At 46.3% G+C, this 13,017-nt stretch overlaps 1 protein-coding gene across 3 annotated transcripts in view; it reads right to left on the bottom strand.

The window, feature by feature from the left end:
• Positions 1-551: 551 nt before the first annotated feature.
• The window catches only part of DNAJC6 (DnaJ heat shock protein family (Hsp40) member C6), a 74,785-nt gene continuing 62,319 nt past the window's right edge, over positions 552-13,017 (bottom strand). For all 3 annotated transcript variants that reach the window (XM_083157695.1, XM_083157694.1, XM_083157693.1), the window contains 3 exons: positions 7,526-7,674; positions 6,055-6,231; positions 552-4,070 (listed from right to left, as the gene is read on the bottom strand). In XM_083157695.1, coding sequence (XP_083013821.1) covers positions 3,969-4,070; positions 6,055-6,231; positions 7,526-7,674 — 428 coding nt within the window. In that variant the 3' untranslated portion in view covers positions 552-3,968. The remainder of the gene's footprint in view (positions 4,071-6,054; positions 6,232-7,525; positions 7,675-13,017) is intronic.

Genomic DNA, 13,017 nt, shown 5'->3' with positions numbered 1-13,017 from the left:
TTTATTACACAGTATTTATCTACGTCTTTACCATTGTATACCATTTACCTGCGTAGCTCCCACCTCTACTGCGCTATGTACATAAGGATACAAAATGACCAGCCGCAAAATGATAGAATAACGCTACAAGAGTTGTTGTTTTTTGTAAGAAAAGAAATGCATGTTTAATCTCTTTAAACCACAAACAAGCATGAAAATAAATTAAAAAAAAATGGTAAACGAGACATCGTTATTCCGTAGAATGAGTGAACGTTCTTTTTTTTTTTTTTTTTTCAAGGAGTTGAATTTGAAACTTTATTACACAATGCTAAAGCCATGATAACGGGCTAGCAGTCTAAACGGGATTAAAGAATACATTACACTGATAGGTTGGTTTTATTATATAGGTCTAGAACACACAAGAATATCTACAAACATAAATTAGAAACCATTAACAAATCACAGGATAATTATTCACATTCCAAGCAAATGTTTGTTCCATAGCTCAGTTCTGTCATAGTACATTGCCTTTTGTATTGACTTTGTTTTGTTACATTTGATCTATTTTTGTGTTGTTGTTTTTTTGTGTCATTGTTTTTTTTTTAATATAAAAACAAAAGGGGAACCGACCATTTTATAGCAGGTATAAGAATTGCATCGATATTAAATTATTAGTCAAATAAAAAGGATGTAACGCAAAATCCTGAAGACACTTATGTAAACAAAATGATTGTCTTAAACAAAAACTAGTCGACGCGTTTCGACGAACGACATCTTCCTCTCCTGGTCTTTTTGGATGCTTAAACTCATAATGTCTACATATTATATATTAAGAATAATACTAGGTGTCTGATCTTGGAATACCCTTCAAAGGGGAAAAAAAAAACTATTTTAAAATAAGAGGCTTTTCGGTATGTTTTAGATTTGAAACATTTTCTGCCTGCCGAGAATAAAGTCTATTGGGCTTCACTTATTGACAGAGTGTTCATTGGAATTTAACATCAGCCAAGACCCTCTCAATCGTTCCTCCTCAGTAGTAGATATTGTTTGTGCGGGTAATACTACTGGGGCCTTTGAGTTCTGAGCCCTAAGTGCATGATTTCATATTCTTTGTCTTTGAACCATTATTGCGACAGTGTTTGGTCAACCTCCTCCTAACTGGTTACTTGTCCCCTTTATGAACGCGTTCCATGTCCTACACCTCTGTGTATGGTCTGATTAACCAATAGACGATTTAGGCTGCAAACTAGGGTACCAGGACTGAAGGGAATATCCTGCAGGTGACCGCCAACGAATAACATTAAGGCCTAATTTATACCATGCTTGTTACCGATCACCCGTCCCGATGTACTGTGGGGGGTAAGGTTCTTAAGTTCTCTGCCAATGTAACTTACTGATGGAACCATTACTTTATGTACATTGTGCTACGGCGCCAGCCGGGCAGCCTAACGCCAAAGTCTCCTTCCCAGGCCACATGCCAGTTGCATGACCTTCGTTACATGGGCAGTATGACTGGGGACGCCCTGAGTGCCCATACACGTGTGTTTAGCAGCATTACAAGAGGAGCTACATGTGTATTAGCCAAGGACACCTTGAACCTTTAATCAGGCCCCGCCTCTCACCCGCCTGTCCTTTAACCACCTCTTAACCACCATGCAACCACCCCTGAAACAGGACCCAACCCTTCCTCATCTCCCCTATAGGACCGCTGTACTGGATATGTTATATGTGGCTGGCTGTTATGCTGCGTTCTCATTGCCGCCCCTGCAAAATCCCCTGTTTTTGGCGGGGCACAGATCATCTCAGGTCTACAGACCCCATTCATACTGCACCTTAGACCCAGGAAATTCCTGTGTCTGCCCCGTTCACACTGCTTCCCCTGGTATGCCTGACATCAAGTGTGTGGTATCTAAGAGCAGCTTTGATTGGATGTTTAAAAAGTATCTTTGATTGGCTGTTTAAAAAGCAGCTTTGAGCAATGCAATGAACTTGCTTTTTTTTGCATTTTGTGAGAAAAACTGGGGTCTGTGCTGTTCACACTGCCACACACCCGTGTATTACCCAGGAAAAACCCTGCAAAAAACCTTTGTGTAATTCCTGGGGCATAAAACCCGGGAATTTCACAAAGACCCTTTCACACAGAGACACGACATGGGAAATGACTGCTCGCCCTGGCAAATACCTGGCTAATTCCTGGGTGTTATGCCCCGGGAATTAGACACAGGTTTATTGCAGGGTTTTTCCTGGGTAATACACGGGTGTACGGCAGTGTGAACAGCACAGACCCGTGTTTTTCACACATGATGCCAAAAAACAAGCTCATTGGGGGATGTAATCATGTGAGATACAAATTGTTTATCTATGTGCAAGTACGTATATAGTGAAAATCACTTTAATGTACATATGAATAAAATATGTACATGAAAACATAAATGTCTTGTCCTTATTATTATTAATATTTTATTAAATGTTCTAATAGCCATGATACAATCTATGCAGTGTACTGGTGAAAAAAGGCCTATTTAAAATGACATCATCTTTAGCCAGCCAATAAAACTGTTTTTTAAACAGCCAATCACAGCAATTTGTACAAATTTCCCAACAGCCAATCAAAGCTGCTATTACATTCCACACACTTGTTGGAAGGCAGACCATGGAAAGCACTGTGAAAGGGGCAGACACGGGAAATTCCTGGATCTGAGGTGCAGTGTGAAGGGGGGTCTGTGGAGCTGAGACGCTCTGTGCCCTGCCAAAAATCCGGCAAGAAAAACCCGGGATTTTGCAGGGGCGGCAATGAGAACATGGTATTACAGAGATATGTGTTGTAGTTATTACACCTTGGGGTATAATTACTAGCAGGCATTTTGCCAAAGGCGGCCATAGAAATAATCCTGACTTTGCGTTGATTCCTATTGCAAATTTTAAAACTATTGGTCACAGCCAGTGACTTTGATAACTGATTATCGAGAGACTGGACAAGCGTATGGTTTGCAGTATGCATGCGCCAGGACATCCTGCAACTATTTGTCTATGCAGGCCGTTTGCAAGGCGATTGACAGGAAGTAGGCGCCTGGGGGTGGTTACCGGCTGTTTAGTGCGAGTGTCCTGGAAAACGCCGGTGTGGCAGAAATTTTTTGGGGAGTGTCCGGGAAAACGCTAGGCGTGCCTGAGTGTTTTAGGGGAGAGTGTGATGTCAGCTCCAGGCCTGATATGCTTTTTTTTTCAATCAAACCGCCGAGTAAGTCCAGGGCTACGCGGCGCCTGTGGGGCGGAGTATTAACCGAACACTGGTCATGCAAAATCGCAACCGTGGGATCAGGTCTGGCCCTAAGTACACTATTTTCTAGAAGATATTAGAGGAAGTAAGTGTGCAACACAAAATATCTTCCCCCCAGGAAGCTGTGATCAGTGCAGATAAGGGGGTGTTGGCCCATTGATCTTAGAAATAAAAAAGAAATAAAGAAATAAGACAACAAAAACCAGGCACATTAATAGGAAACAATGAGGAGAAGAGGGGGGGGGGGTTTAGGGGGGCGGGCAGTTGTGTTTAAGTTAAATGTTTCAACTCCAGGAGGATTTTTAATTGAAATCTACATATAAATAAATGAATAAATATATAAATAAACCGTCGGCAGGGGAGAATCGGAGGCCGATATTTACTGCGATGAGTAGAGTGCAGATTGCTCATTCTCAAGCAGGAACTTCTACGTGAAGAATGCCATTCCCCCCCTAGCGTAAACAAATCGGGGTACTTATGTATTATCTGGGCTCCCATGTTAAATGCACCCCATTTTTTCATACCCCTACTATCCAAATACGCATGGAGTTGATTTTATATAGTGTGGCGAGCGCAGCGAGCCACCGTGCCCGAAGCGTGGCGAGCGCAGCGAGCCCCGCGAGGGGATGCGGTCTCATAAGAAAAATGGGAGCCCAGATATTACATAAGTACCCTAGACGGAAACTACGGGCGATTTGCAGACTGAAGTAGTTTAATATAATGGTTTCTGTCCTTGGTTGTCAAATTCTGACCAGGCGTCATTGAGCTCCATAAAAATCATCTTTGCATATTGCTCGTAGGGCTGTCCGGTGGCCTGTAACAGAAACACACAGATGTCATTAAATAAGATCTGCAACAGCGGTGACATCACAAACAAACCAGCCGGTATACTAGCAATCAGTGACATCACTGAGAAAGCAGCGTAACAGTATACTGGCAACCCGTGACATCACTGACAAAGTAGCCTACCAGTATACTGGCAACCAGTGACATCACTGACAAAGCAGCGTACCAGTATACTGGCAACCAGTGACATCACTGAAAAATCAGCGTACCAGTATACTGGCAACCCGTGGCATCACTAACAAAGCAGCGTAACAGTATACTGGCAACCCGTGACATCACTGACAAAGCAGCGTAGCAGTATACTGGCAACCTGTGACATCACTAACAAAGCAGCCTACCGGTATACTGGCAACCAGATGCAGTTGGAAATTAAGTTCATACAGCAGCTTTATTTTAATAAATAAATAAATAAAAGGGGTTGGTTGTGTTATAGTGGCGCACATCGCGCCACCAGGCGAAGCACTAGCACTAGTGACAAGTTGTACAGTATGAACATCTTGTTTGCTGAAATGGGAGAGTAACCCCCCCCCTCCGGTTATCCTGGCCTGCACCACAGCGCATTCACTTAGCCACCATCGGTGTACAGTCTAATGGTGTGTACACACGGTAGATGTGCCTTAAGATCCTATCCACGATCTGATCAGATAGGATCGTGGATAGGATCTTAAGGCACATCCGATTAGCATCCTATCTTGACTATATAGTGCAGATCTGCACTATATAGACAAGGCAGCCAAGACTTTCTGGCTTCCGATACGTGAACGCGCATCGGGATCGCAAGGGTTAAACCCCTTGCGATCTGCATCCGATTCAGATCCGATGCCGATCCGATGTTGACTATATCGTCAACATCGGAAAGGAAATCGGACCGTGTGTACACAGCATAATATGCAGAGCCACCATCAGTGTAAAGTCTAATATGAAGAGCCACCATCGGTGTACAGTGGAATATGCAGAGCCACCATCGGTGTAAAGTCTAATATGCAGAGCCACCATCGGTGTACAGTCTAATATGCAGAGCCACTATCGGTGTAAAGTCTAATATGCAGAGCCACCATCGGTGTACAGTCTCATATGCAGAGCCACCATCGGTCTACAGTGGAATATGCAGAGCCACCATCGGTGTAAAGCCTAATATGCAGAGCCACCATTGGTGTAAAGTCTAATATGCAGAGCCACCATCGGTGTAAAGCCTAATATGCAGAGACACCATCGGTGTACAGTGGAATATGCAGAGCCACCATCGGTGTACAGTCTAATATGCAGAGCCACCATCGGTCTACAGTGGAATATGCAGAGCCACCATCGTTGTAAATCCTAATATGCAGAGCCACCATCGGTGTACAGTCTAATATGCAGAGCCACCATCGGTCTACAGTGGAATATGCAGAGCCACCATCGGTGTACAGTGGAATATGCAGAGCCACCATTGGTGTAAATTCTAATATGCAGAGCCACCATCGGTGTAAAGTCTAATATGAAGAGCCACCACCGATGTAAAGTCTAATATGCAGAGCCACCATCGGTGTAAAGCCTATTATGCAGAGCCACCATCGGTGTACAGTGGAATATGCAGAACCACCATCGGTTTACAGTCTAATATGCAGAGCCACCATCGGTCTACAGTGGAATATGCAGAGCCACCATCGGTGTAAAGCCTAATATGCAGAGCCACCATCGGTGTACAGTGGAATATGCAGAGCCACCATCGGTGTACAGTGGAATATGCAGAGTCACCATCGGTGTACAGTGCAATATGCAGAGCCACCATCGGTGTACAGTGCAATATGCAGAGCCACCATCGGTGTACAGTGCAATATGCAGAGCCACCATCGGTGTACAGTGCAATATGCAGAGCCACCATCAGTGTACAGTGCAATATGCAGAGCCACCATCGGTGTACAGTGCAATATGCAGAGCCACCATCTGGAATATGCAGAGCTTGCACTCACTTTGTCAGGATGAACCACTAGCACAGCTTTCCGGTACACTTTCTTGACTTGCTCCGGTGTGACCAAATCTGCCATGCTGACCGGTTTCCACTTGGTTTCTCCGGCCCAGAGCACAGTGTGCATTGTGGAGAGCAGCGCTCGGATGTTCCTCTCTTTGCCTTCAATCCAATCTAAAATCTGCAAAGCAAATGCAACACATCCATCAACATTGGCTATAACCCTGGATCCAGCCTGCTCAGTACGGACGGTGTCATGGTTGGCATTACTGCCTCACAGCGCTGAGGTCATGGGTTCAGTTCTTACCATGGCCCTAACTGTGTGGAGTTTGTATATTCTCCCATGTGTTTAGGACAGACTAGATGGGCCAAGTGGTTCTCATCTACTGACAAATTCTATGTTCCATAGTACTGGCTGAGGTTGCTGCTCCTGCAATCACCCCAGTGTGACTTTCCTTACAGACTGGGGGCTGCCGTTAGTCACTAGTGCAGAAACCCCGAATTACCAACAACACATTTATCTGCTGGTGTTCTCCCAATTTCACATCACGACACAGAATGTAGGGGCCCACGGGAGCCACCGCGAAGTCCTCGGCAGCAACAACAACAAAAATAAGTGGCACCAACAAAACGACTGCAATGATAAATCTGATGTGCGATATTTCGACATCTGGGTGCGATGTGCTGAGATGCAGGATGTGCTGAGATGCAGGATGGGCGGAGATGCAGGATGGGCTGAGATGCAGAATGGGCTGAGATGCAGGATGGGCTGAGATACAGGAGGCTTTATACATTTTATTTCCCCGAGGTAAAATGATGCTGCACAGGAATTGATTCAGTTGTTGCTTTGCTGATACTTGCATTTTTGGTACTTGTGTATTTGCAGGGCGCCCACTAAGCTATTGGCTTAGTGGGCTATTCTGCGTAGTGAAATTGCATCGCATTGCATGGCACGTTTACGTACTGTGCAATGCAATCTCACTAGTTAGTTTATTGACTGCACCCTGGCCGCGGATCGCATCGCATGCGATTTTGCGTGCAATGCGATTTAGCACAACACCCCCAGTATACACGTCTATGTGATGCAATGTGATTTAGCACTCACCCACTATCCACGCCACCCCGAAGCGTGCCGAGTGCAGCGAGCCCCGCGAGGGGACACAGAACACATGTAAAGCTCACCACGCTTCAGGCTCGGGCTGCGCTCACAACACTTTATAACATCAACTCCACGCCGATGTGGATAGTGGGGGTATGAAAAGTTCGGGATGGGGAGTAACGCGTCCCCTCGCAGGGCTCACTGCGCTCGCCATGCTTCGGGGTGACGTGGAAAGTGGGGGTGTGCTAAATCCCATTGCATCACATAGACGTGTATACTGGGGGTGTTGTGCTAAATCGCATCGCACGGTTTGGAGGCTAATCTGCGACCTGACACCCAGCTCCTTACTCCAAATATCTGTGAGCCATTCCCTCACCTTTAGTTTCTCCGGGTCCATCTCCTTTGACATCTCTTCCTTCCTCATCTCGGCGATAGTCCTTGGTCCCCGTCTCTCCTTGTGGGCGTTAAATCCCTGACTAGAGAGCAAGTCCTCAAAATTGTTGAGCGGAACCTTCTGTTTGGGGTCTAAAACGAGAAAATAAAACATTAGCCGTTGTCCCCTGTAGCGCGGTCTACGCAGCGCAAGTTATTATGGAACAGACCCTCACCGTAGCGGCCCCTTTCCCTGAAGTTTGGGGTACGCTGGAGCAAGGGGAACGCTTAGTGTTTTATGGGTGGTGATGCCTGTTCGGGACGGGGGCGGCTGACGTCACATAACGGCATCACCCACCCCGTAGTCGCCGATCAGTGGCGGAAATAAAAGTCACTTTACACTGACTCTTATTAGCGAAGGGGAGAAAAATCATTCGATGGTCAGCAATTGAATCGAATGATTTCTCTCCCCTTCCGCTGCATGCGAGGAGATGTGTTCTTGTATAAATCCCCTCACAAGCTAGCGAGGGGATGCTGGTGGCACGGGCAGCGGCCTGGGCATTCGGCAGGGAGGTGCTGTTTCTACTCGCAGTCATCTGCAAAATTGTAGGCGAGCAATCGGTTCAGTTTTGATGATAATTTGTAGAAATCAGGGTCACAAACAGGCTTCCTGGATTATCCAATCAGCCGGCAGTAGCAAAGTACACACTGTCTGAGTTTAATGATCAGGACGACAATTGGCAATTATTAGGGTAAAGGAAGGTCCCAATATCTGCGATACAGAAGTTTTGTTATTTAGGACCAATCTGACGATGTCTCGTTACATTGCCCAGGTAGAAAAATCAGGTTTGCCCATGCATAACCCGATTTTTACACCTGGACATATGGTCAAATTATTTAGAATACACAGTGGATGAGATCGGAAGACAAAATTTTCAGTCCTGATAAAGTGATCAGATAATCATAGGTGCGCATTTGTGGATAATCATTGTATAGTGTGTACCTAGTTTAAGACAGAAAATCTTGGCCTCAATCTCCCAATATCATGCAATGTGCTGTAATTCTCAATCATCTGATCATATTTTTTTTTTTTTTGTGATGACTACTGTGATTGCAGTGCTGGCTCCTACAATGTGACAGGAGCCTGTGCTGCATAATGTTACAGTGCAGCATCAGGATCCTGTCACTGTGAGTCAGCACTTTGGTGTCACCTCTTAGCTGGTGGCGGCCCACACCCCTGTGTAATGACACTTCGGTACTTGTGAGTTATCTGGGCTGCCGATTTTTTTGATTGTATGCCTTAAGTTAAGGCATACAATCAGATGCGATGCGATATCGCATCGCATCGCATGCGATCATCGGATGCGATGACCCGATTTTTCCATAGGAATCAATGTTAAAATGGACTGAGTCCATTTTAACATGGAATTCAATGGGAAAAAGGGGTCCTTTTCATACCCCTACTATCCAAGTGGGCATGGAGTTGGATATAAACCTGTGGCGAGCGTAGCGAGCCACCGAGCCCGAAGCGTGGCGAGCGAAGCGAGCCCCGCGAGGGGACGGTATTCTGTGTCCCCTCGCGGGGCTCGCTACGCTCGCCACGCTTCGGGCTCGGTGGCTCGCTACGCTCGCCACAGGTTTATATCCAACTCCATGCCCACTTGGATAGTAGGGGTATGAAAAGGACCCCTTTTTCCCATTGAATTCCATGTTAAAATGGACTCAGTCCATTTTAACATTGATTCCTATGGAAAAATCGGGTCATCGCATCGCATCGCATTGCATCGCATCCGATGGTCGCATGCGATGCGATGCGATGTGCCCGATCCGACCCGATTTAGAAATCGGCAGCCCGGATAACTCACAAGTACCGACACTTCAGTTAGCATACAGTATATGTAAACCGGGAAAGCCAACACATTTCAGAACCTTCAAGATCTACTAGGCCTTTTCTGCAGTGTTCCGTCACATATACACACACATATATATATATATATATATATATAACTTGAAGAACACAGCGGCGGCACTCGGAGACTTGTAAAAAAACAGCTTTATAAAATCATCAAACAGGTGCAAACAAAGACCGACGTTTCGGGGGGAAGCCCCGTTTTCAAGGTGCAGGAGTGACTCCTGCACCGTGAAAACAGGGCTTCCCCCCGAAACGTCGGTCTTTGTTTGCACCTGTTTGATGATTTTATAAAGCTGTTTTTTTACAAGTCTCCGAGTGCCGCCGCTGTGTTCTTCAAGTTACCTACTCTGTACTGGAAGGCACCGGAGCAGATCAATCATCTGGGATTGAGTGCCGGTCCGCCCCCCTACACTATATATTTTCGGCAGCAATTAATCCCCAGAGGCTTCAGGGTGAGGAACACCCCCACCATTGGGCGTTATAACCCCGATTTCTGTGTAAAATGGATCGGGGTTTTAAATAAATGCAGCAATGACCTCATGCTTTTGGTTATCGAGGAGTCCACCAGAGAGCTTGAGTTGGTCCGCCAAAAAATAAGTAGTCTGGAAACGACTCATAATATCCCCCTCATGAGAACATCTAACCCCGATTGGGCACAACAGCTCAATACTAAGATTGAGACCTACAAATGGGATCTTTTGAAATTTAAAGCTACTAAATATGAAATAGTAACTCGTGATTATGAAGATAATCGCGTGTACAGATGGCTGATGGGGGGTGACACTCATGCTCCGAATTACACCAGGGGAGGCCAGCAACAGCACCGCCGCCGGCGTGAACGCCAGACCCGTGAAGTACATACATCAAACTCAGATAGTGACTTTCACATCAGAGACTCCGATGACCCCAATACCGCCAGCGATGTCCCTTTAGATCTACCCAACACCCAAACCCGCAAAGGCAGAGGACTACCACCCGCCGCTCCGGCCAGAATCAGAGGATCCAGAGAGCTCAGGGCCCTCATGAGGAGCTGATTTATAACTTATCAAACCACCCTTTGTCTTCTGCTGAAATATCTGTACTTAACAGAGGCTTGTCGTTCATCCCCACTAATACACATAGTGAATTGCAATGGGAGATCGATAAACATCGCTTCGCTCGCAACCTACGTTTGAAGGAACATTTCCAGCACCAAGTCGATACTAACTACAACCCCAATCCAGTCCAACAATTTATCCGTTCTCGCACCAAGTCGTCCTTCGACCCCCCGTCAACCAACAAATCTGTACCCACCTTCACCCGCCTAGTTGATGAGGCAGTTATAAAATACAACGCTGCTGCACCGAAAGCCCATTACAACCTAGCCAAGGCTGAACATCTGGCTCTCAAACAACTGGCCGCATATCGCCACATCATCATACGGCCGGCTGATAAGGGGGGTGCTATTGTGGTACAGAACCTGTCTGATTACAAATCTGAGTTGTACACACAATTGGCGGATGCCAATACTTATGTCAAACTGCCTGGAGATCCCACGGCCACCTACAAGCTTGAGTTGGACACCATTCTGCGTCAAGCCGTCCTCAACAAATCCATTGATCTTAAACTCTGCACGTCGCTACAACAACAACACCCGGTCATCCCACTCATTTACACCGTACCCAAAATCCACAAAAACCTCACCAACCCCCCCGGACGCCCCATTATCTCCGCCAATAATTCACTTTACCAACCCATCTCTAAACTCCTAGACGTCATCTTGCAACCTCACATCCAATCCCAACCATCATTCATCAAGGACACTACCGCTTTTCTTCTACGCTTACAACAGTTTGATACTATTCCAGACAACACCGTATTAATCACTTTGGATGTCAGCAGCCTCTACACGTCCATCCCCCAGAAGGCAGGGGTGGCGGCTGTGGCTGCTTTCTTGAGGACTAATAACATCATGGACATCGAACAGTCCCTATTTACCCAGCTCCTCACTTTGACTCTGGAGAGAAACTACTTTTACTTTGACGGCTCCTTTTACCAGCAAACAAGCGGGTGTGCTATGGGCAGCCCGGTGGCGCCAAGCCTAGCTAACATCTTTATGTTCACCGAAGAAAACGACAAGTTCCTCAACAACCCCATTCTCAGTCCACACATCCTCATGTATGTCAGGTTCATCGACGACCTGTTCCTCATGTGGACAGGTCCGGTCGAGCTCCTCATCCAGCACATCTCCATCATCAATTCCAGTTCATCCCCTATTAAATACACCATTAATGTACAATCTGAATCCATCAGCTTTCTGGACGTAAAGGTCAGCCTCTGCTCCAACAGAATCGTCACAGAAGTATTCACTAAACCAACTGATCGCAATACGTTACTACTATCATCTAGTCATCACCCCCGAGGCCTCAAACGGGGTCTCCCAAAGTCACAACTCATGCGGGTGGCGAGAATTTCCAGCACTCCCGAAGCGGCACTACACAGCACCGATGCGGTAGTGGCGAGATTCGTCCAGCGAGGCTACAACCTGAATGACCTCAAAAAAGCCCAAGTAGAAGTGCTCAACACGCCCCGTGTCGACCTTCTGCAGCCCACTGTACGCACCAATAAAAACTTGTTGCCATGGAAACAACGCTACACCACCGCTAGTCCCGTGGTACAGCGAGCCACCACGGCCTTGTGGCCCATCGTTAAATCGGATCGTTCTTTACCATGCTTCCACCAAGCACGTCCCATGGCCTGCTACACCAGAGGCAAAAACATTAAGGACAAAGTCATGCACGCCGATATCACCGGATTTGAATCCACGACCACCAAAACCCATTTCTTACACAAACCCCCTGGCTGTTATCGATGCCTCAAATGCACCACCTGTCGCAATCTCATTGTATGTAAAACTTTCCAACATCCTCATCTGAACTTGACTTTCCGTATCCACCATGTACTGACATGTCTCACTACCCACGTGATTTACCTGTTGTTCTGTCCATGCCGACAACATTATGTCGGGAAGACCATACGGACCATACGTGAACGTATGGCTTTACACCGTTCGGCTATTAACAATGCCATTTCCACCAACAAAGCCGACCAACCGGTGGCACGGTTGGTCACACAGTCGCAGATATCAAATTCATTTTAATTGACCATGTACCTGCGTTGACAAGAGGGGGTGACAGGGATGGACTCCTATTGAAACTTGAGGCTAAGTGGATTCATAAACTGAACACTGTGAAGCCATTTGGCTTAAATGACAGGATGAATTGGAGTTTGTTTTTCTAGTTTGCTGACATCACCTCCACCCGTTTGTCGACACTCTAGTCGACACGGATCTCACATCTGGAACCTGCAAGCTGTACTGTTTACCCGGCTACCCCCGTTTCTCTCATTCTAGGTCCTATTGATTGTCTTCATATTTGTGACTGAGGACTACCAACCGCAGATTGCACCCGCTTTGTAATTGTAACCTGCGATGCTCCTTAACACACAGTCTACTTAGCGCACGCAGCCTCATCCTCCCGCTGTGTTTTCTTTTCATTATTGATTTGTGTATGTGCCTGTCATGTGCTCTCCGTGCATTGTTTGGT

The sequence above is a fragment of the Crinia signifera genome, chromosome 8, assembly GCF_055691185.1.
Source record: "Crinia signifera chromosome 8, ASM5569118v1, whole genome shotgun sequence".
NCBI classification, from domain to species: domain Eukaryota; kingdom Metazoa; phylum Chordata; class Amphibia; order Anura; family Myobatrachidae; genus Crinia; species Crinia signifera.
Note: the sequence above shows the minus strand (reverse complement) of the source record. Positions and strands in the feature narration are given on the sequence as shown.